At 34.5% G+C, this 21,757-nt stretch overlaps 2 protein-coding genes and 1 non-coding gene across 4 annotated transcripts; 2 read left to right on the top strand and 1 right to left on the bottom strand.

The window, feature by feature from the left end:
• Positions 1-1,182: 1,182 nt before the first annotated feature.
• On the top strand, positions 1,183-3,601 carry LOC125821168 (photosynthetic NDH subunit of lumenal location 3, chloroplastic). Its single transcript, XM_049500580.1, has 3 exons — positions 1,183-1,496; positions 2,353-2,639; positions 3,458-3,601. Exons 1-3 carry the CDS (start codon positions 1,223-1,225, stop codon positions 3,554-3,556), a joined length of 660 nt encoding a protein of 219 aa, XP_049356537.1. The 5' UTR covers positions 1,183-1,222; the 3' UTR covers positions 3,557-3,601.
• A 382-nt stretch (positions 3,602-3,983) lies between these two features.
• On the bottom strand, positions 3,984-4,056 carry TRNAA-AGC (transfer RNA alanine (anticodon AGC)). Its single transcript has one exon. It is a non-coding gene; the product is annotated as a tRNA-Ala (tRNA).
• Positions 4,057-7,603: 3,547 nt separating this feature from the next.
• On the top strand, positions 7,604-15,073 carry LOC125821128 (formin-like protein 5). 2 transcript variants are annotated; one of them, XM_049500536.1, is made up of 7 exons: positions 7,604-8,160; positions 9,294-9,966; positions 10,054-10,693; positions 10,781-10,983; positions 12,439-12,674; positions 13,492-14,344; positions 14,752-15,073. In XM_049500536.1, the coding sequence occupies exons 1-6, from the start codon at positions 8,002-8,004 to the stop codon at positions 14,341-14,343; spliced, it is 2,763 nt and encodes a 920-aa protein (XP_049356493.1). In that variant the 5' UTR covers positions 7,604-8,001; the 3' UTR covers position 14,344; positions 14,752-15,073. The 2 variants fall into 2 exon arrangements, with proteins under 2 accessions (XP_049356493.1, XP_049356492.1); XM_049500535.1 differs by having other exon boundaries at positions 13,492-14,349.
• Positions 15,074-21,757: the final 6,684 nt, after the last annotated feature.

Here is a 21,757-nt window from a genome sequence, read left to right as displayed (position 1 = left end):
CACTCATTTAACATCATTTCTACTTAATTTAAACTACTAATGTGAAACATTAACTCTTTAAATTAGTCAATTTTATGTCTGAAATCGAATTTAACATTTCTGTATATGAATACAAAGCAATGGAAGAAGGAATATATATCGAAAGTGAGAGAAGACAGAACTTACAGCGGTGAAATCGCCGTAAAGGATTTGACCGGAGTGAGCTCGTCGGAGAAGGACTTCGCCGGAGGAACTTGCCGGTGAGTATGTAATTTGAACTTCGGTCCCAAAATGTGTGAAATTTTTGGGTTCGCATGGGTCCGTTCTAGAGGAAGTTTTGGGCCTGTAAGTGAAGCCCATTGGGCTTATAATCCATTATATGCAATTCGAATCACTTGGTCCTTTTGGTAGAAATTTCACGGGGAAACCTGTTTTGACACGTCATTTAATTTGTATTCACCTTTTAAAAATTTTACTATATATATATACCTATGTCATATATGCGGTGTTTGAAGTTAAACAGTTAACAAATCAAACTCCAAACATTGTGTATGAAGTTACATCCGAAGAAAAAATAGTTGGACTTCAGTTATATTTCCGCCATAGAAATGAAATTAAGAAGAAATATGACTTTATGAGATACTAATGATTATTAGAGCATGTTTGGATTGACTTATTTTAGGTGTATTTAAACAGTTTTATAGTGTTTGGGTAAAATAAAAAGTATTTTAAGACACTTGATTTTAAGACAAAATAATAAAAATAAGTTGAAAAACTCATATATTAGACTTTACTTATGTCTCTTGGCTTATATAAGACATAAGTTGTAAGTCTAGTCAAATAATCTCTTAGTTCATTGACCATATGAAAAATGTAAGGGTAACAAACGGGAGAATCGAGTTAGATATGAACAGATTGAAAATGAGTCAAGTAAAATAGATAAATTATCCAACTCACTCATATTTGATGACACACTCTATCTAACTTAAATCCTACTTCTTTCTCAGATTTAAAATTTTAACTAAGAAATTTGAAAAATAAAAATATAGTAGGAATTTATAATTTTGGGAAAACCAAAAAAAGGAAAAAAAATAAGAAGGGAGAATTACAATCTTACCCTCAATTGAGATATCCTTCTAGTGGCCAATAGTCATCAAGATTCATCAAATGGATATAATATAACTTTTTAAAAAGTACAAAAAATAGGCTATCATTTTTCTTCTTAGTTTCAACACCAAAAATTATGGCAAACACAACAAATTTGAACATTATATTTGAAGCTCTTTCACTCATTCCCAAGATTCACAATATTGAAAAAATTCAGAAAAAGGCAAAAACAATAAGCCAAAAAAAAGAAGAAATTCAAGAAAATTCACCACCAAAAACTACAAGAAGATTAGCATTAAGCATTGGTTCAATTGCTTTATTTGCAAATTCAAGAATTGGAAATTCACTTGCTGAAGATAATAATGGATTTTTTATCACTGGTCCACTACAAGACCCTTCAGTATCCACCAGTAAGTTTTTATTTTGTACATTTTTTTGGCCACGGGTTCAAGCGCGTTAACAGTCATTAATCCTTGCATTATAGAATATCCCTGACTCTGTTAATGCGGAATGTTTTATGCACTAGATTACCATTTATTTTTAAAAAAATCTAAATTTGCCAATGAAATTGCTCTATTTTGATCTGTTTGTGTTCTTGCCTTAGCAAATCGTCTCGTATATGTCCTTTGTCTTTAATGGAATTCTAGCGTGAAATGAATGGACCCCACATTCTAAGTTATTCTAGAAAAAAAAAATTCCCCTCAATTTGAACCATTTTTTAAAACTTAACAACTTAATCTTAAAGATGACATAATAACAACTTAGTTAGCTTTTCTGGGAATGTATATATATATATATATGTGTGTGTGTCTAGTTTCATCTCGTATTTGTCCTTGTCATTAACAAAGTTGTATAGCATGGAATGGGTGAACCCCACCTGTCCAAATTATTCGAGTAAAAAAAGTCTGAATTTAAAATTACCCTTACCTCAGACCCTATTAGGTGTTTGGGGCAAAAAAAATAGTTTTTTTTTTCCTAATCAAGGGGTAATATTAGACCAAAAGTTTAAAGGAAGGCAAAGTTACATTAACTTTAAAAAGTACACGAGCAAATTTGACCCTTTCGCCCCTTTTAACTCATTACATATAATATAAGATATCATGAATCGAGTCTGTTAAATTAGGTCTTGGGCCTAACTCACGCCACATTGCACAAGCCTTATAAGGAGTCCACCCAATTCATTAACCACCAATGTGAGACTTTTGTCATTGAGTCGATTGTTCATAACTTTACTATTTTGATAAAAGTCGTTATGTTTGATTGTAGACATCATAAACAAGGATACAGGTACAAGATCATTTCTTAAGAAAGGAATGTACATTGCTAATATTGGAACAAAAGGGAGGATTCATAGGTTGAAGAGATATGCATTTGATTTATTGGCATTAGGGGATTTGATTGGAACAGATGCTTGGAATTATGTGAGGAAATATTTGAGGATTAAATCTACATTTATGTATTATGATTTTGATGAAGTTATCACAGCTGCAGAAATGAATGATAAACAACCTCTTACTGATCTTGCTAATCGATTATTCGATAACGTTGAGAAGGTACATTTGATTCGTGTGTTCATTTTGTTTGCCTGATGTTATATGTTGCTCGTACCCTTCAAAAATATTGACCCACCTGTGTTGTATCTTTGAAAAATACAGAGGTGAAGAGTCTGAGCAATATATGCTTGATGTTAGGTTGGTCGCGTCAGTGTCAGATCCTTGAAAATGCATGTTTTTTTGAGGATGCGAAACACACTATGCTGAGAATAGTGTTTTTGAAGAGTCTGAGTAATATACATAGATAGGTTTGATGTTATGTTGATTGGACCCTCCAAAGATGTTGTCATACCTATGTTGGATCCATTGCATAGCTTTTGGAGGATTCGACATAAACTCGATTGACAGATATATAGCAGTACTTTTGAAGAGTCTGAGAGACATAGGTCTGATACTATGTTGGTCGGATCCTCCAAAAATATTGTTGTGCCCGTATCGAATCCTCCAAAATCTTACTTACACACTCTCTGGTGGTATTATTGAAGAGTCCGAGCAACATAGGTCTGATACTATGTTGGTCGGACCCTCCAAAAATATTGTTGTGCCTGTATTGGATCCTCCAAAATCTTACACACGCAAGCTCTGACAGTATGATCCGAGCAACATAGGTCTGATGTTATATGTTCCTCAGACACTCCAAAAATATTGTTGGATCCTTACAAAAATGCATGGATTTTGTAGGATTACGCACATATATGGTCGGTGGCTATCAATATTTTTGAAGAGTCTGAACCACGCAAGCCTTATGATGTATATAGGTAGCAAATTGCAAGTTTTTGATAACCCCTTTGTGTGTTTGCTCCAATATTTTTATGCAGCTTGAAGATGCTGTGAAGAAAAAGAACCTGCCTCAAACACAATCATGTTATCAAGAAACAACTACTATTCTTCAACAAGTCATGGATAGAATGGCATAAACAAAACATATGTTTAATTATATTCTGTTATTTAGTCATTTTGACAAATGTTTCTTTGTAAATTTTGGAATTGTCAATAACACTTTGATGGAGATTATACTCAATTTGAATAGTCTATACTCCACACATGAAGTTGGTATCTATTGTCACATAAAAAAATAGTCAGCTCAGTGCATGAAGCATCTCCGATCTATACATGATCGGTGGAACGGGGGAAGGGCCACATTCCAAGACTTATTCTAAGATCGAACATGTGACTTATAAGTCACACAAAGATAACTATACCGTTTTAGCAAAATTGCCACATTCCAAAACTAATTCCAAGGTCGAACATGTGACCTATAAGTCATACAAAGATAACTATATCGTTTTAGCAATATTCAACTATAATGAAACATTACAAAAAATAGGCAAATAAAAATTGAAATGGAGATGCGGGGTATCGATCCCCGTACCTCTCGCATGCTAAGCGAGCGCTCTACCATCTGAGCTACATCCCCTTCTTGTTTAAATTTACCACGTGCAACTAGTTTAACATAACTCATCTTCCCAACCCAATCTAATCGTGGTACATATTTCTAACATATAGTATCGTGTGAATATATTATAAGGTGAGTTGTTAAATTAATCAGTATTTTTGATTGTATTTTTTTGGTTGTATATCGTTTATATCCATATTAGAAAATATTATAAAGCATATATGAGATATAAATAAGCACTCATTAAACAAAAAAATTGATTGGTGTTTTGGCTCAGACGTAAGATGTTAAGGCGCATAATATTTTTATAGATGTATATTCACGACCTTCAAATTCTGAATCTGACATTGATTAGGACCATTTTTTTTCCTTTGGTTTTCTTTAGAAAATTTCTTCACTACTGTGAATAGTATATAATAATTTATAAGTTTGAACTTCATGGAGAAATGATAGGTGTGCAGTGTTTTATGGTTGTGACTAATTGCAGTTGGAATCCACTCAATTTTGAATATAAAAAGGTACTTTAAATAAAAGTAGGTATAATGAAATAAGAAAAAAAATATATGTTATTAATATTGCACTTAGATAATTTTGGCTTGTTTCAATTCGAAATATACAAATTTCAATTAATTTTGCACTGAGGTATAAGTTATGATGAAAATTATTTGCATTCGATAGTTACATCAAAATTAACCGACTATAATTAAGAACTAGAAATCTTTACTGAAAGAAAAAAGCTAGAGACAATAATATTATTATTATTATTATTATTATTATTATTATTATTAACTCAGTGAAAATTCTAATTCTATCATTTCGATTTACCTTTGTCTAAATTGTAGGTTCACCCTGGCATGTGAAGAATCTACCTTTTGTAAGACTTGACTTTATGAAACACTACTAAAAGAAACTACAAAAAATAAGGTGGCTTCATGCAAAAGGCCAAAAACTTCCCTTGAAAAGAAGAATATTATAATTAAAAGTATTTTCTTTTATTAGAAATGTTATTTAAAGTTAAAACTGACAAACTTGTAGTCGACCCTCATACATATATATACTCCTATGTTCCATATATTAAATAAGTCTAACTTTTATAGTAAATTTTTTATATATTTTTTAAATATTTTAAATTATTAATTATTGTGACTTATAATATTTTTTACGTAATTTATAAATATATAAATTTCTTTTAAAAAAATTTGAAAATTCCATGAACAAATCATCTGTCAATTGAAATATATATTGATGATAATTAAATACAAAAAATTGTAGACCTAATAGTTTCAATATAAAACTTGAAAAATTGAGATATTTTAAATATATTTGACCATTAAGCTTTTCTTTTTCTAAATTCAATTACTAGTTGTATTATTTTTATTTAAGAAAAGGAAATGGAGTGAACAAAAATATCTAGAAGTTTATACATTTTTAATTTGAGATAAGGGTCTGAAAAATACTTCAACTTTGGTCGGATTTGTTGTTGCGATACTAAACTTTCATGAGGACCTATTACCTCCCTAGACTATTTAATACCGTATTTTAAATATATATATTTGCCCACATGGACATAAAAAATAATGCAAAATTATAAATAGTAATGTTTCCACGTGGGCACATATATACCTTTAAAATACACTATTAAATAGTTCAGAGGGTAAAAAATACGATATTAAATAGTTTAGGGAGGTAATAGGTCCTTATGAAAGTTTAGTATCGTAACAACAAATCCGACCAAAGTTGAGGTATTTTTCAAACCCTTATCCCTTTTAATTTTGTATCTTTTAGCATTTTTTGGTTATTTTTTTTACCCCTCCATAATAACTCCCACCCCCTTTTGTTTTTTTGGTTGACTCAAAGTCACAACTTTTAGATTGAACATGATAGTGCTTACAATCCGAGCAACTTTCCTCATCATCGTATGAGAGAGCATTAAAGATAAGAAAAAAAACCCCATTTGTTTTCTTGGTTGACTCAAACTCGCAACTTTCAGATTGGACATGATAGTGCTTACCATCTAAGCAACTTTCCTCATCGTATGAGAGAGCGTTAAAAATAAGAAAAAAAAAAACCTTTTACTTTCTTGATTGACTCAAACTCACAACTTTCACATTAGAAATGATAGTGCTTACCGTCCGAACAACTTTCCTCATCGTATGAGAGAGCATTAAAGATAAGAAAAAAAACTCTTTTGCTTTCTTGGTTGACTCAAACTCGCAACTTTCAGATTGGATATGATAGTGCTTACCATCCGAACATCTTTTCTCATTGTATGAGAAAACACTAAGGGCTCGTTTGGTGTGAGTGATAAACATAAATGGTCCTGGGATAAAAATATAGTTTCAGGATAAAATTTAGATGTCTTGTTTGGTTGACATGTTTGAGATAACTTATCCCACCATTTATAGTATAATGATGGGATAAGTTATCCCATATACATGGTGGGATAAATTATCCCAGGATAACTAACCCCATAATAGTTAATCCTGAGATAACTAGTTCCCAACCAAACGACCCCTGAAGATAAGAAAAAAACCCCTTTTGCTTTCTTGATTGACTCAAACTTACAACTTTCAAATTGGACATGATAGTGCTTACCATCCGAACAACTTCCCTCATCGTATGAGAGAGCATTAAAGATAAGAAAAAAAACCCCTTTTGCTTTCTTGGTTGACTCAAACTCGCAACTTTCAAATTAGACATGATAGTGCTTACCATCCGAACAACTTTCTTCATCGAGAGAGATAAAAAAAAACCTTTTATTTTTTTTTGATTGACTCAAACTCACAACTTTCAAATTGGACATGATAATGCTTATCATCCGAGCAACCTTTCTTCTAGTATCAAAAACGCTAAAGATAAAAGGAAAAAAACATTGTCAGCATTCATACACGGCGCCACCACATAGGAGAAAAAAGTTCTAACTTTCTGGTCAACTCACGCGCCTTCTCTAAACCCACCCTTTACAATTCTCTTGTGTATTTACAGTACAATTTTAGCTTGATCTGATAAAAGTACAACTGGAAGAATTTGGGGTTTGATGACTAATTCTTTGGAGTTAATTCTTGTTTTGTTTTTTTTGGAAAGCTGCCTTCTTGAATTGACTACTTCTTGATTCGGTTAGTTGGTTTTTGTGTTAAAGCTGAGTTCTTTTTTGTCTATTTTAAGGTTTTGTGCAGTGTGTGTGTTTGATGCCACTGTTTTTGAGTTCTTGGATGAAAAATCTGAGGTGGGGCAGTGAGATTGTTGTTGTGAAGTTTGTGATTTAGATATTTTGGGAGGTGTTTTTTGAGAAGGCTGCAATTGGGGTTGGTGGTAAATGCAGCAAAGACTTAATCTTTCTGTGGGATTTCAGCTCTTTTTGCTATATTGGTTTTGCCAGGTGTTTGATGCTATTGTTTCTTGAGTTTTTATCTGAGGTGGGTCAGTGAGATTGTTGTTGGGAAATTTGCGATTTAGAGGGATTTTTAGGAGGGAGGTGAAAGCTCTTTTGCTCTATTGGGGTTTACAGGTATTTGATGCCACTGTTTGTTGAGTGTTTTGGTTGAAATTTTGAAGTGTGTCAGTGAGATTGTTGTAGAGAAGTTTGTGATTTAGATATTTGAAAGGTGTTCTTCAGAAAAACTGAATTGGGTTGGTGGTAAATGCAGCAAAGACTTGATCTTTTGTGGGATGTTGAAGAAGGGTGTGAAAGCTCTTTTGCTCTATTGGGTTTTATAGGTGTTTGATACAAGTGATTCTTGAGTTTTTTGCTTGAAAATTAGAAGTGGGCCAGTAAGATTCTTCTTGGAGATTTTGTGATTTCGATATCCGAAAGGTGTTCTTCGGTAAGACTGCAACAGGGTTGGTGGTAAATATAGCAAAGACTTGATCTTTGTGGGATTGTCTGAAGGGGGTGAACACCTGTTTGGTTAACTGGTGTTGTTGGGAGGTTTGAGATATTCATGAGAAGCATTGTCTGCTTTGTTGATGCTGATTCAAGAGGAAATGGGTGTGAGAGGAGTATCCCAATTGTCTGTTTTCATCATTATCCTTTTTACTATAGTGGCAGCAAATCCCGTGAGAAATAGGCCAGAGGATCATTTACTGGCCAATCAAATCAGTTCTGTGGGGATTAACCAGGAATTGGTAATCCTTTCTTCTTTAGCTGACTTACTTTTACTTACTGCTTGAATAACATTTTGTATGTAAAGGTTTTTTTTTTTTTCTCTGTTTATTTAGCCGGTAGTCGAGCGTTGTTTAGTTTCCCTTATCAGTATTATTATTATTAGCAACTATCCTACTGGCGTATTCTTTTCACTATTATGTGTTGTTTCTTTACTTCATTTATCATAATATTGGTGTTTGCTACTGTTCTTTTCTCCATTATCTTCCATATGGTTTCTTTACTACTATATTTTCTTTTCTTATTGATTTTGATATGCTTTACTTGAGAAACAACCGCTCTACCTTCACAAGGTAGGGGTAAGTCTGTATACACACCACCCCCCCGACCCCACTTTTGGGATTACACTGGGTATGTTGTTGTTTTTGTACTTAATTTATACTTAAAGAGAAAAGGATAGAGATGAACATCATGGATTGCTTCTATGGAGCAGATTGATGAGAAATTAGTATTACTTGATCCCACCACTTTTAAGAAATTTGTAAGAGTAGTTCATCGTAATGAGCATATGTTTTTATGTCCATGTTCACAGTTTTTGTATTGTGTAGTAATTTTCCTGCTTTTAGCATGATCTCTTAGTCTATGAAGCATTTGATACGGCATTTGTGAAAGAATGTGAACAATCTATGCATAACTTCATTTAGATGGGATCTTGAGTTAATCCCTCGGATCAACTAGGTGATTCAACTGTGTGCTATTTACACACTAAAAATCCAAAGAGGAGAACTTAGCAGAGAGTGACACAAATTCATAAAGAGTGTAGGGCATGAGGCATCAAGGTGTTAAGGCATGTGTCTCATCGCCCATTGACTCGATCTTTGAGGGGCTCACTAGACAACAATTGCAGTTTGACAAAGTGACCTATTAATCGTTACCAAAACGCCATTAATAAGTTTTTCTTTTTGATTTGGTGTATACAAAGTTTAAAATTGGTCGCACAAGTAGGCCTCGATGCCCATTTTTTTTTTTGAAATAGTGTAAGTAATCGAAAGTTGGTCTCTAAAATTTAACGGCATTTTTGTACATAGTATTTTGATTTGTACATATTTGAGAATAACTATTCATAAGCAGCTCTGATTATAATCTTCTGCTGCAGGCTGAGGAGTTATGGTTGAACTGTAGGCTAGAGTTGGTACATTCTAATGAAGCTGTTGAAGATCTTGAGTTTAGTGATCCTGGAGAAGAAGCAAACGGAATCTTTACTAACAGAAGATCATTAACTAAAAATAAAGAGAAAAATGCCAATCAACTCACCAAGGAAGCCCTTATGGGTTGTCTAGTGAAGAAAAATCTTCTGTTTCTTATTTCGGGAGAGGAGAAGCATTCACCTACATGGTATACCAGATGCATGGACTTCCTCTTTTCCTGGTATGGTGCACCTAGACGGCGTGAATTGCTTCAGGTTGGAGATGCGCCAGCTCCTGCTCCTGCTCCAGCTACTTCCAGTCCTGAAACTCCCAATTCTCCGCCACCTGCCCGTCCTCCTACGACGCCATTTTTTCCTCGAGACTACAACAATTCTAGCAAAACCTCTGGTCCTAGTGATCAGTCTTCTACTAGTCAAAACTCTACTTCGGATGGTCAATCAAATAAGAAAAAAAGCAACACTAAAACAGTTTTGGTTGCAGTTCTTGTGACTGCTGCAGTCACATTTATTGTTGTTGCACTCTTTTTTATATGCTATTGCAAGGTTTGTGGGGTTGGATACAGAAAGGGGAAAAATGATGAGAGGCCTCTTCTTAGCCTAAGCATAAGTGACTATTCTGTTGGTACATCTCTATTCCTTGTTTCTCTCTAGTATATATATTAATTTTGGCTTTTGGTATACTGATGTTTCTGAGACTTCAATCTTTCAGCTTCAAGGCACGGTAGTGCTGGTAATCATTCAGTCAGTGATGATTCCCACAATAAAATGGGTAAAACTTTCTACATGGAGCCGAGCGCTCTTAATGGTTCTAAAAGTGAGATCCCTTTGGGAACTGTTACGGGCATTGCTGTGGCTGCAGCAGGGGTTTCTGAGCAGATGCCGCCTGGAAGAATGGGGATGAATGGACAGCCTCCGCTTAAGCCTCCACCTGGTAGGGTAAATCCTTTTGAAGATCCTACTAGTCCAGTCCCTCCCCCACTACCTCCTGCCAAGATAACTAATCTCGCTGCTCCATCCCCACCGCCACCGCCACCAATGCCTTCAGCTGGCGGTCCACGTCCTCCTGCACCAGGGCCGCCTCCTCCACCACCCATACCAATTCGTGCTAAGGCTGGTCCTCGTCCGCCACCACCTCCGGGACCTGGTGTTACTCCACCTCGTCCTCCTCCCACAGGCTTGAAGCCACCTCGACCTTCGCCTCTTGGATCAAATGCATCCTCTAGTGCTTCAGTTGAGGGATCTGAGAGTGATCCTTCTAAAACGAAGCTAAAACCTTTCTTCTGGGATAAGGTTCTAGCAAACCCTGACCATTCAATGGTTTGGCATCAAATCAAATCAGGATCATTCCAGTAAGTGTATTTTTTCTTACGTGATGTTGCTCTATGATTCTTTTGATTGAGTAAGGTGTTTAATGGTCAGTGAATTTTGTTTGACAGATTTGATGAAGATATGATAGAGAGTCTCTTTGGATATGCTCATGCCGATAAAGACAAGAATGGTCCAAAGAAGGACTCTATGTTCCAAGATGCTTCTAAACAATATGTTCAAATTATTGATCAAAAGAAGGCACAAAATTTAGCTATTCTTCTTAAAGCCTTAAACGTGACAACTGAAGAAGTTTGCGATGCCCTTAAAGAAGGTGATCTCCTGTTCCCTTCAATATATCAAGATAAAGAAACACTAAAATTGATCGTCTTTATAACCTTATTGCTCCTCCCACCTCACCCCCACCCTAAAAAAGGGTCATCTTGCACATGTGGGTGTTATTATTGTGATTAACTAGGGTTGAGGTCGACCTCAACAGTGATAAATTTTCCAAAAGTGAAATGATTTCCTGCAAAGTTTTCTTGTCATTGTAAAGACAATGTAGATAGTATGAGTTTATACGGTTCTGAATTCTTGGAAAAGGAAAATTTATTCATTTTACAGGCAGGGTTGACGTCAATTTAGGATAGGTAAATGTAGGTAATATGAGAATCGAGGAATATGTAGTATCAATTGATATTGGTCACTTTATTTTATATGTTTCTTCTTTTCCCTGTAACTTTGAGCAGTAGTGTTAGGTTTGTCTTTTGCCTGAAGCATTTAGAGAACTGCCCGACTGATGTCCCCTTGAAGACCCAACTCATGTATTCTTTCTAAAAGATATATGATAAATGTTCATTTTATTTTATTTTGATAATGGTAACTTTAGGTATACTACAACCAAAGTGTAGTTCCCCTTCAAAAGTATTACAACTTTCAACTTGTAATTCAATTCTGTGCCTTACAAAAAGTTTAAAACATCACAAATATCTTCTGTTTGAGCTTAATAGTTTTTGCTCACACCAAAAGTAAAAAAGGCCTAAACAATTCATTTTAAGATTCTGAATGTTGTTTTGAGTCCCCTCAAAGCACCTTTTGTTCCTCTCAATCCAAATTGACCACCAAATGCATGCTGCGACGATCTTCCATTTTTCTTCCTTCTTGCTCACATTACCATCCATATTCCATCATCTGAGAATGTCTGCAATGCTTCCAGGTTTCACCCAACTAATCCCTTTCAAACTGATGAACATCCTCCAAAGATGATAAATGTTCATTTATCATATATTTGTTCCCTGTTTTCTGTTTCTTCCCCTTCATGTCTTTGTTCATCTTATCATTAAGAAGGCCATCGTCCCTTCGGTGTACTATTTGTGCCTTTCTACATCTTTTGTTCTGCAACCACGTGTACTTTAAAGAGAAGCTTTACTCATGCTATGAGCATTATCTATCTGAAACATCATATTATCGTCGAGGCTTTGCTGAGCGTCGTACTTTGCATGGTCATTGACCAATCTGGTTGATGGAATTTTATAAGCATTAAGTGTGCACTATCTTAAAAACGTCCTTTTAGAAATAAAAAAAGTAGCACTGCTTCAGGACAGGTAACTGTTATCATGATCAGAATGATTATACTCTTGTAACAAGAATTTGTACTTCCCTCACAGTCAAGTGGCGAAACATTAGCATACTTGTATATTGGTTGGGTCAATTTCTTGGAAATGGAAATATCAGGTTGTTGTATATTTTCATCTATGACAACAGTGACTAATATTTTATTCTGACTCAGGAAATGAGCTTCCATCTGAACTCCTTCAAACTTTGCTTAAGATGGCACCAACTGCTGATGAAGAATTGAAGCTGAGGCTCTACAATGGGGATCTCTCTCGGCTTGGGCCTGCGGAACGATTCCTGAAAGTCTTGGTTGATATTCCATTTGCCTTCAAAAGACTTGAATCCTTGCTCTTTATGTGCAGTCTTGAGGAGGAGGCATCAATGGCTAAAGAATCATTTGCTACCTTGGAGGTGAGATAAATGTTCCTGATTGTGATGAACTGTTGGATTATGAGTAAATATTCCTAACTTATTTACCCTCTGTTTAATTATTTTTTTGTTGGTAAACTGTGAGAGATTACCGTAGACAACCAATATTTATAACTAAAAAGCACTCATAGGAATCATAACCGAAGTGTTAGTCATCCCCGACGAGCCTCTGAAACAGTAAAACAATTAGTTACAAATTTTCTGGATTATACTACTGCACTTCCTAGCTTTCCTAGAGCCTTTATGTGCGCTTTAGTGTCTTCATGAAGGCTCTAAGGCATATTTTCCCTTGCCAATGAGCCTCTTCTGAAGAGGTGACACTAAACAATTGATATTTCACGTTATTTTAATCTTTTTTCAATTTCTTTTTTCATATATTTGTCATCATGTTTATAATTATTAGTCTTGGACTAAACATATATATTTGTACTTTTTCTCCCTTTGCGCTTTTTTTTATTAAAGCCTACGCTTTATTTGCGCTTTGGGCTTAAAGCCCCAACGGATAGAGCTTTTTTTGCGCTTTCGCCTTTGATAACACTGATATGTAGAATGTACTAAAATGACCTTTAATCTTGTGGTTTTAAACATGTCATGTGATAAGTAATAATTGAACAATTGCCAAAAAAGGAAAGAGGCATTCTTTTTTAAACAGGAAAGGAAAGTAACCATACAAATTGAAACGGAGGGAGTATATCATTGCAGAATCTGTCTTGCACGTTACATTTGTAGCCTTGACATTCCTTTGTTTTCTACAAATATCCTGATATTGGTGTTTGGTGCATCTTATTTTATGCTTCAGGCTGCTTGCACGGAACTACGGAAGAGCAGGTTGTTTCACAAGCTCCTTGAGGCGGTTTTGAAAACTGGCAATCGTATGAATGATGGAACATTTCGTGGTGGTGCTCAAGCATTTAAACTTGACACACTTCTGAAACTATCAGATGTAAAAGGAATAGACGGAAAGACTACGTTGTTGCATTTTGTTGTTCAAGAGATAATCCGTTCAGAAGGTATACGAGCTGCCCGTGCCAGAGATCGAGGGAGTGTGTCTAGCATCAAGTCTGATGATCTACCCGAGGATCAGTCTCAAGATGCAGAGGAGTATTATCGAAGTACTGGTCTACAGGTTGTTTCAGGTTTGAGTAGTGAACTTGAAAATGTGAAAAAAGCTGCAATTTTGGACGCGGACAGCTTAACAGGCACAGTATCCAAGCTTGGTTGTGCACTAAAAGAATCACGGGATTTCCTAAATTCAGAAATGAAGAATGTAGATGACGAAAATAGGTTTCACCAGACCCTGAAGAGTTTTGTGCAGAATGCTGAGCTTGACATCATGTGGTTATTCGAGGAAGAAAAAAGAATTATGGCCTTAGTTAAAAGCACAGGGGATTATTTCCACGGAAATGCTGGGAAAGATGAAGGTTTACGATTGTTTGTTATCGTTCGTGATTTTCTGATAATATTAGATAAGGTATGCATAGAGGTGAAAAATGCTCAGAGAAAGCTAAACGGCACGCCAAAGAAGGAGAATGTGGCAAGTAAAACTTCAGAGTCCACCAATCCACCGCCCCTCGATCTCCGACAGAAGCTTTTTCCAGCTATCACAGATAGAAGAATCGATGATTCTAGTTCGGATGATGATGCTTCTTAAGGTAAGGTAAACCTGGCATCTATGTTTTTCTTCATTTACTTGAGACAATCCTCTGATCAAATTATTAATTGGGAAATTGAATTGGTGAAAACATCATAATCATAGCACACAAGCACACACCCCGAGGGTATGACCTAGTAGTCAATGAAGTGCTTGCAAAATTTCTCACATATGTTCAAGTACTTGTGTTGGTTGGTAGGAGGTGACAGCCGACAGGTAACAAATCGAATAATCGATGTGACTATGAGTTGACCTGAACAATACATCCCTAGTAATTGAATTTTTTTTATTTTTATTGTATTGAGTCATTAGTACCACAATATGTTGTATATGAAACTGCTATATATGTCAAAGACAAATGTTGTGTATATGCCTGTTAAATTTGTGTTTTCGTTATTGTTGGCGCAGGGATCTGAGTCATTTTCGAGCTCAAGTATGGTAAATATGGAAATGAGATTCAGTTTTTGAAAGTTGTGCTAATAGAGGGATCTCAATTCGAGGCAATAGAGGTGATTGGAGTTGCTCAAAGACGACGATATGGCTAGTACATGACTCTATTTCAATATTTTTCACTTGTACTTAAAAGAGTAGTTAGGAAAATTCTTATTCATTTTTTCTCCAGTTTAGTTGATAATTCTTTTTTAAAAAAATGTAATTGAACAAAGTAGCTATGTTGATTATTATCTATGGTGTTGACTAATTGAAATGGTAGCTTTGTTATTCATCATAATTCTCCATTGTCTCATTTTATTGCAAATGTTTTAGCTTAGTCCTAGAAGAAGTAGAAATATGATTATTATTTTTGGTAGTTTTAAGTTACTAAAATTAGTGTTAGGTTACTATAAGTATTTATGGTAATCTTATGAGGTATTATTATAATTTCACACAATATGGTTTTGTTTTGGTAATTTTAAGTTACTAAAATTAAACAAAATAATTAATCTCTAATCAAAATAGGAATACTTAAGATATTTTACCTAAAAGTGAAATAGGACTCCATGCATTCGAGGATTTGTCAAAAATTCCTGTAAAAAGGGAAATTAAATTAGGAAATATTTGACAAATAAATAGGGACGGAAGGAATATTAACATTTAAAGACTTAATTTAAATTATAATTTCACTATTGCCATTTGTGAAATAATAAATATAACTTTATAAACAGTGTAATTTATTTCCTAGAAATATAAAACTTCGATAAATAAAAAGGCAAATATGAAAAAAAATTCAAATATATATCTTCAATTTTGAACAATTAAATTATTTATACAATAAAAAAAGCCACAAATATTCAGTTAATATAAATATCTGGAGCTTAAAAAGGTGAAAAGCAACTTTATCTCCCCTCAACGTTGGGATACAAAAATTTAATTCATTTCGCTCTTTTCTTAATATTTCTGTATATCAATTTTTATGTTAACACAGTTATTATTTATGTAAAGTTTTTCATTCATATATTTTTATACATAATGTAAAATCTTACTACATTTATTTTGATACTTTGACGAGACCGTCAAGTACAGTAGTGAGTTCAACAAAAATCAAGTCTAATCTTATAGCCGTCTAGGAACGATAGAATATATATAGACTTTATTGTTTTTATTAATTCTAGCTACGAATTTAGTCCCAAAATTTAAAATCGAGACAACTAACATGATTGAAAAAACAAAAAGACAATCAAATATGAAACAAGGTATTCCCATGAACATTGATTTCAAGAAAATAGACACTGGTCCTTCATCATTTATATACACAACCAAACATAAACATAAATCCTACAATGAATTAACAAAAATATATTTCATTATATTCTTTGTAATATTAACAAATACTTACGTACAATTTCATATATTTTTTCTTTTGTGCTATTTGTACTAAACTATCGTACATGTTTTCGGTACCTAGGATATGCAACGTGAGCCATGTCCGCGAGAAGAAGTTGGTGCATGGAATGTGGCGGATGATGTAATATTACAAGTTCTTCATCTAGTTGCTTTCTTCCCAGTTTCGCCAGGTGATCCGCACAACTATTTCCTTCCCTTAGAGTATGCATCATGGAGATCCCAAGTTTGGACAGCAAACGTCGGCACTCTTTTATCACGTCATGATCAGGGTGATTGTCGACGGTGCCTCTCTTACTCATTATGAGCATCAATGCTTCACGAGAGTCAGTCTCGATGATGACGTTCTTCAACTTGAAGTTCTTCGCCAAGGTCAGTCCGCCATGTATGGCCCACAGTTCTGCCGTGAGGCACGACGTTGTTACCATACCTAATCGCCCCACGAATCCTCCTAGCCACCTACCCCTATCGTCTCTTGCAATGCCTCCATATCCCGCTAACCTTGAATTCTGCATAAAAGATCCATCCGTGTTGATCTTAATGTATCCCGGCGGAGGGAATGACCAACTAATGTACCTAGGGGCATCTCTCTGTCTAACATGTCTAACTACGGATTGATCATGATCATGAACATTAGATACATATCCAATGATGCAAGGTTGAACATTAGTTGCGTATCCAAAAAAAGGAAAATGGACATAGTGTGCAGTAGGGACATATATTGCCATTTTTGAGCTAATAAGATCACTTATATGACAAAAAGAAAAAGTAGTTAAAAGTAACAACTTGAGAAAATAAAAAAAGTATGTAGAAGTAAGAATTTTTTTTTTTTTTTGCATATTAGAAACATAACGATAGAGTACATATTTATAAGGGTTTTATTTTGCCTAATTCTAATCCTAGTAGAAGTTGATTATTATTTTTTGGTAGTTTGAAGTTACTAAATTTAGTGTTAGGTTAGTATAGGACGTATTTATGGTAATGATAGCATACAAGTCCTAAATGTATTCGAGGATTTGTCAAAAATTTCAGTACAAAGGGAAATTAAAGTAGGAAATATTTGACAAGTAAATAGAGACGGAGAGAATATTAACATTTAAAGACTTAATTTAAATTATAATTTCTCTATTGCCCTTTGTGAAATAATAAATATAACTTTATAAATAGTGTAATTTATTTTCCAGAAATATAAAACTTCAATAAATAAAAAGACAAATATGAAAAAAAATAATCAAATACATATCTTCAATTTTGAACAATTAAATTATTTAAACAATAAAAAAAGCCACAAATATTCGGTTAATATATGTATTTGGAGCTTAAAAAGGTGAAAGCAACTTTATCTCCCCTCAACGTTGGGATAATTTTTTTTAATTCATTTCACTCTTTTCTTAATATTTCTATATATCAATTTTTATGTTAACAGATTTATTATTTATGTAAAGTTTTTCATTCATATATTTTATATATAATGTAAAATCTTACTACATTATTTTGATACTTTGACGAGACCGTCAAGTACACTAGCTAGCTACTGAGGTCAACAAAAATCAAGTCTAATCTTATATCTATCTAGGGACGATAGAATGTATATTGATTTTATTATTCTTATTAATTTTAGCTACGAATTTAGTCCCAAAATTTAAAATCGAGACAACTCATCTAATCCTATGAATCAGACAACTTACATTCTTATAGCCGTCTAGGGACGATAGAATGTATATAGATTTTATTATCCTTATTAGTTTTAGCTACAAATTTAATCCCAAAATTTAAAATCGAGACAACTCATCTAATCCTAGGAATCAGACAACTTACATTCTTATAGCCGTCTAGGGACAATAGAGTGTCGATGCAAACTGTCAACCATCAAAGTAGCACTATTTTGATCAAGTATGAAACAAGGTATTCCCATGAACATTGATTTCAAGAAAATAGACATTGGTCCTTCATCATTTATATACACAACCAAACATAAACATAAATCCTACAATGAATTAACAAAAATATATTTCATTATATTCTTTGTAATATTAACAAATGCTTACGTACAATTTCATATTTTTTTTCTTTTGTGCTATATATACTAAAATACCGTACATGTTTTCGGTACCTAGGGTATGCAACGTGAGCCATGTCCACGAGAAGAAGTTGGTGCATGGAATGTGGCGGACGATGCAGTATTATGAGGCCTTCATCTAGTTGCATTCTTCCTGGTTTCGTTAGGTGATCCGCATAACTATTCCCTTCCCTTAGAGTATGCATCATGGAGATCCCAAGTTCGGACAAAAGACGTCGGTACTCTTCTATCACATTATGATCGGGGTGATTGTCGACAACGCCTCCCTTACTTTTGAGCATCAATGCTTCATGAGAGTCAGTCTCGATGATGACGTTCTTCAGGTTGAAGTTCTTCGCCAGGGTCAGCCCGCCATGTATGTCCCACAGTTCCGCCGTGAGGCACGACGTTGTTACCACACCTAATCGCCCCACGAATCTTCCTAACCACCTACCCTTATTGTCTCTTACAATGCATCTGTATCCTGCTAACCCTGAGTTCTGCATAAAAGTTCCATCCGTGTTGATCTTAATGTATCCGGACGGAGGGAATGACCAACTAATGTACCTAGGGGCATCTCTTTGTCTAACATATCTAACTACGGATTGAACATGATCATGAGTAGAGCTGTCAAAAAGGGCCCGCCCAGCCCCACCGGGCCCAAGCCTCGAGGGCCAAGAAATTTGAAGGGCTAGGGCGGGTCGGTACTTCATTTGGTAGGGCTTGAAAATGCTCAACCCAACCCAACCCTAAAAGGGCCTAGGGCTGGGGCGGGATAGCCCTTCTGTTTTTCTTTATTATTATTTTTTTCTTTTCAAACTTATAATTCGATAACATCAAAAAAATGAGAAGATTTTCAAATAAAATATGACAAACAATGATGTTGTTTCAATAACACTAACAAAAATCTAGTGTAATTAGCATGTATCTTGCATACTGGATATGAGAGTGAGATAAGATAGTGACAAGCAAGATAGGAGAGAGGCGAGGGCGCGAGATTTGTATATGTATCCTAGATACATGCAAATCTACTTGGATAGAGTGTATTTAGAACAAATTAACCCAATTTTGAGTTCATATATTTCGAGATACTATCTAGGTACGAAGATTTATAATATTACAACATAGCATGTATTCAAATAATTAGATTATATACTAGTAAGATTATTGTAAACTACTCTTAAATAAAAAGTTTTGGCCCATGGGCTGACCCCGGCCCAGCCCTGATCAAGCCTCAAGGGTCAAAGGCTTATATGGGTCGGGCTTATAAGCCCTAGTTTTAAATGGGTTTGAAAAAATCTTATCCCAACCCTACCCCAATAACTGGTAGGATTGGGCAGGCCCCATGGGCTAAGCCCATTTTGACGGCTCTAATCATGAGGATAAGATGTGTATCCAATAATGGGGGGTTGAACATGATTATGAACATCAGTAACGTATCCAATAACGGGAAAATGGACATAGTGCCAATTATTGTCAGTAGGGACATATATTGCCATTTTTGTAAAGATAATAATAAAAGGGAAAATTGTATATAATAGCAAACTATTAATTCAAATTAAATACTATAAATATAGTTTGATTTAATTGTACCCCATAGCAAACTATTGCTATTTAACCTCTCTCCTGGTGAATCTCGCTCGCCACTCTCGTTCTCTCCCTCGCCTCTCTCGTTTTTTATACAAACGCAAGTGTATAAAGTGTGTTTGTGTTTGTATAAAGCGAGAGAAAATTGTATATATACATATATTTTCGTTCTCCTCTCTCCCCTCTCCCAGATCTCGCTCGCTACTCTCCCAGATCTCGCTCTCTTACTCGTCTCTCTCACTTTATACAAAAACCGCAAATTGTATAAAATGTGTTTGTGTTTGTATAAAGCGAGAGAAAATTGTATATATACATATATTTTCGATCTCCTCTCTCCCCTCTCCCAGATCTCGCTCGCCACTCTCCCAGATCTCGCTCGCCACTCTCCCAGATCTCGCTCGCCACTCTCCCAGATCTCGCTCTCTTACTCGTCTCTCTCACTTTATACAAAAACCGCAAATTGTATAAAATGCGTTTGTGTTTGTATAAAGCGAGAGAAAATTGTATATATACATATATTTTCGTTCCTCTCTCTCCCCTCTCCTAGATCTCGCTCGCCACTCTCCCAGATCTCGCTCTCTCACTTTATACAAAAACGCAAATGTATAAAATGCGTGAAAATTGTATATATACATATATTTTCGTTCTCCTCTCTCCCCTCTCCCAGATCTCACTCGCCACTCTCCCAGATCTCGCTCGCTCACTCGTCTCTCTCACTTTATACAATTGATCTTTTTGTATATGTATACCAAACCAGATTATACAACTGCTTTCTTTTGTATATGTATAGCGAAATATACATATTTATGTTTGCTATGGAGCGCAATTATGCAAAGTTTGATAAAGCATACAAATATGAATTTTGTGTTTGCTATATGTGAAAGTTGCTCATAATAAAATCACTTGTATGAGAAAAGAAAAAAAAGTAGCTAGAAGTAATAAGTTTGTTTTTGCATATTAGAAACTACTGGTAGAGTAACGTATTTATAGATTATTTTTTTAGCCTAATCCTAGTTGAAGTAAAAAATTTTTTTTTTTTTTTATAGTTATAAGTTACTAAAATTAGTGTTACGTTACTATAATATTTATGGTAATATCATGATTATTTATATCATATTTTGGTAAGTATTATTTTAATATCACACTATATGAAATAACTATTCCAAGAAAGTTTGGTTTAAGTATGAATTCATTTTAATTTTAGAGTTGTAGCGATGATTCTTTGCCGTGTTGCCATTTGCCCATTTCTATGGCAACTTTGTTAATAATATTAGAATTAGTTATGTTTTAAGGTACGTAGACTATATTCCTATCTACATTATATTTTTGTTATTTATCGAGTATGTTACGACAAATTCATTTAACACCACAAAAATCTCTATCTAGTTAATACTTTATTTATAAGCTTAAAACGTAAGTTCACTTTTGAGGACGTACTCAATTTCCTTTTACAAATTTTTTGTATTTTGTAAATGGAATTTAAGTAAAATCTTAAGAGGTAAACTATGTATTAAACCTTTTTCCATAATCAAAGAGACTTTAAACTCAAGGATTAACGCACAATTTCAAAAAACTTGATGGATAATGAAATCGCAATAACAAGATATCTCCATCAACACAAAAACCATCAAACTTGTCAAAGATACACACTCGAACTAAGCTCTACCTCATTGACTCTTTCAATTCAATTTTTTTTTGTGAACACCGGATAATATAATCAAAGAGACTTGAAACTCAAGGGTTAAGTCACATGCGATTTCAAAAAAACTTGATAAATAATGAAATCGCAATAACAAGAGATCTATCAACACAAAAACCATCAAACTTGTCAAAGATACACACTCGAACTAAGCTCTATTTCATTCACACTTTCGAATCAATTTTTCTTGTGAACACCAGATAATGAGAGATCTCCATTGACACAAGAAC

This window comes from Solanum verrucosum, unplaced genomic scaffold, assembly GCF_900185275.1.
Source record: "Solanum verrucosum unplaced genomic scaffold, falcon-dt-bn FXZP01000222.1, whole genome shotgun sequence".
NCBI classification, from domain to species: Eukaryota; Viridiplantae; Streptophyta; class Magnoliopsida; order Solanales; family Solanaceae; genus Solanum; species Solanum verrucosum.
This window is presented reverse-complemented; position numbering and strand designations above follow the sequence as displayed.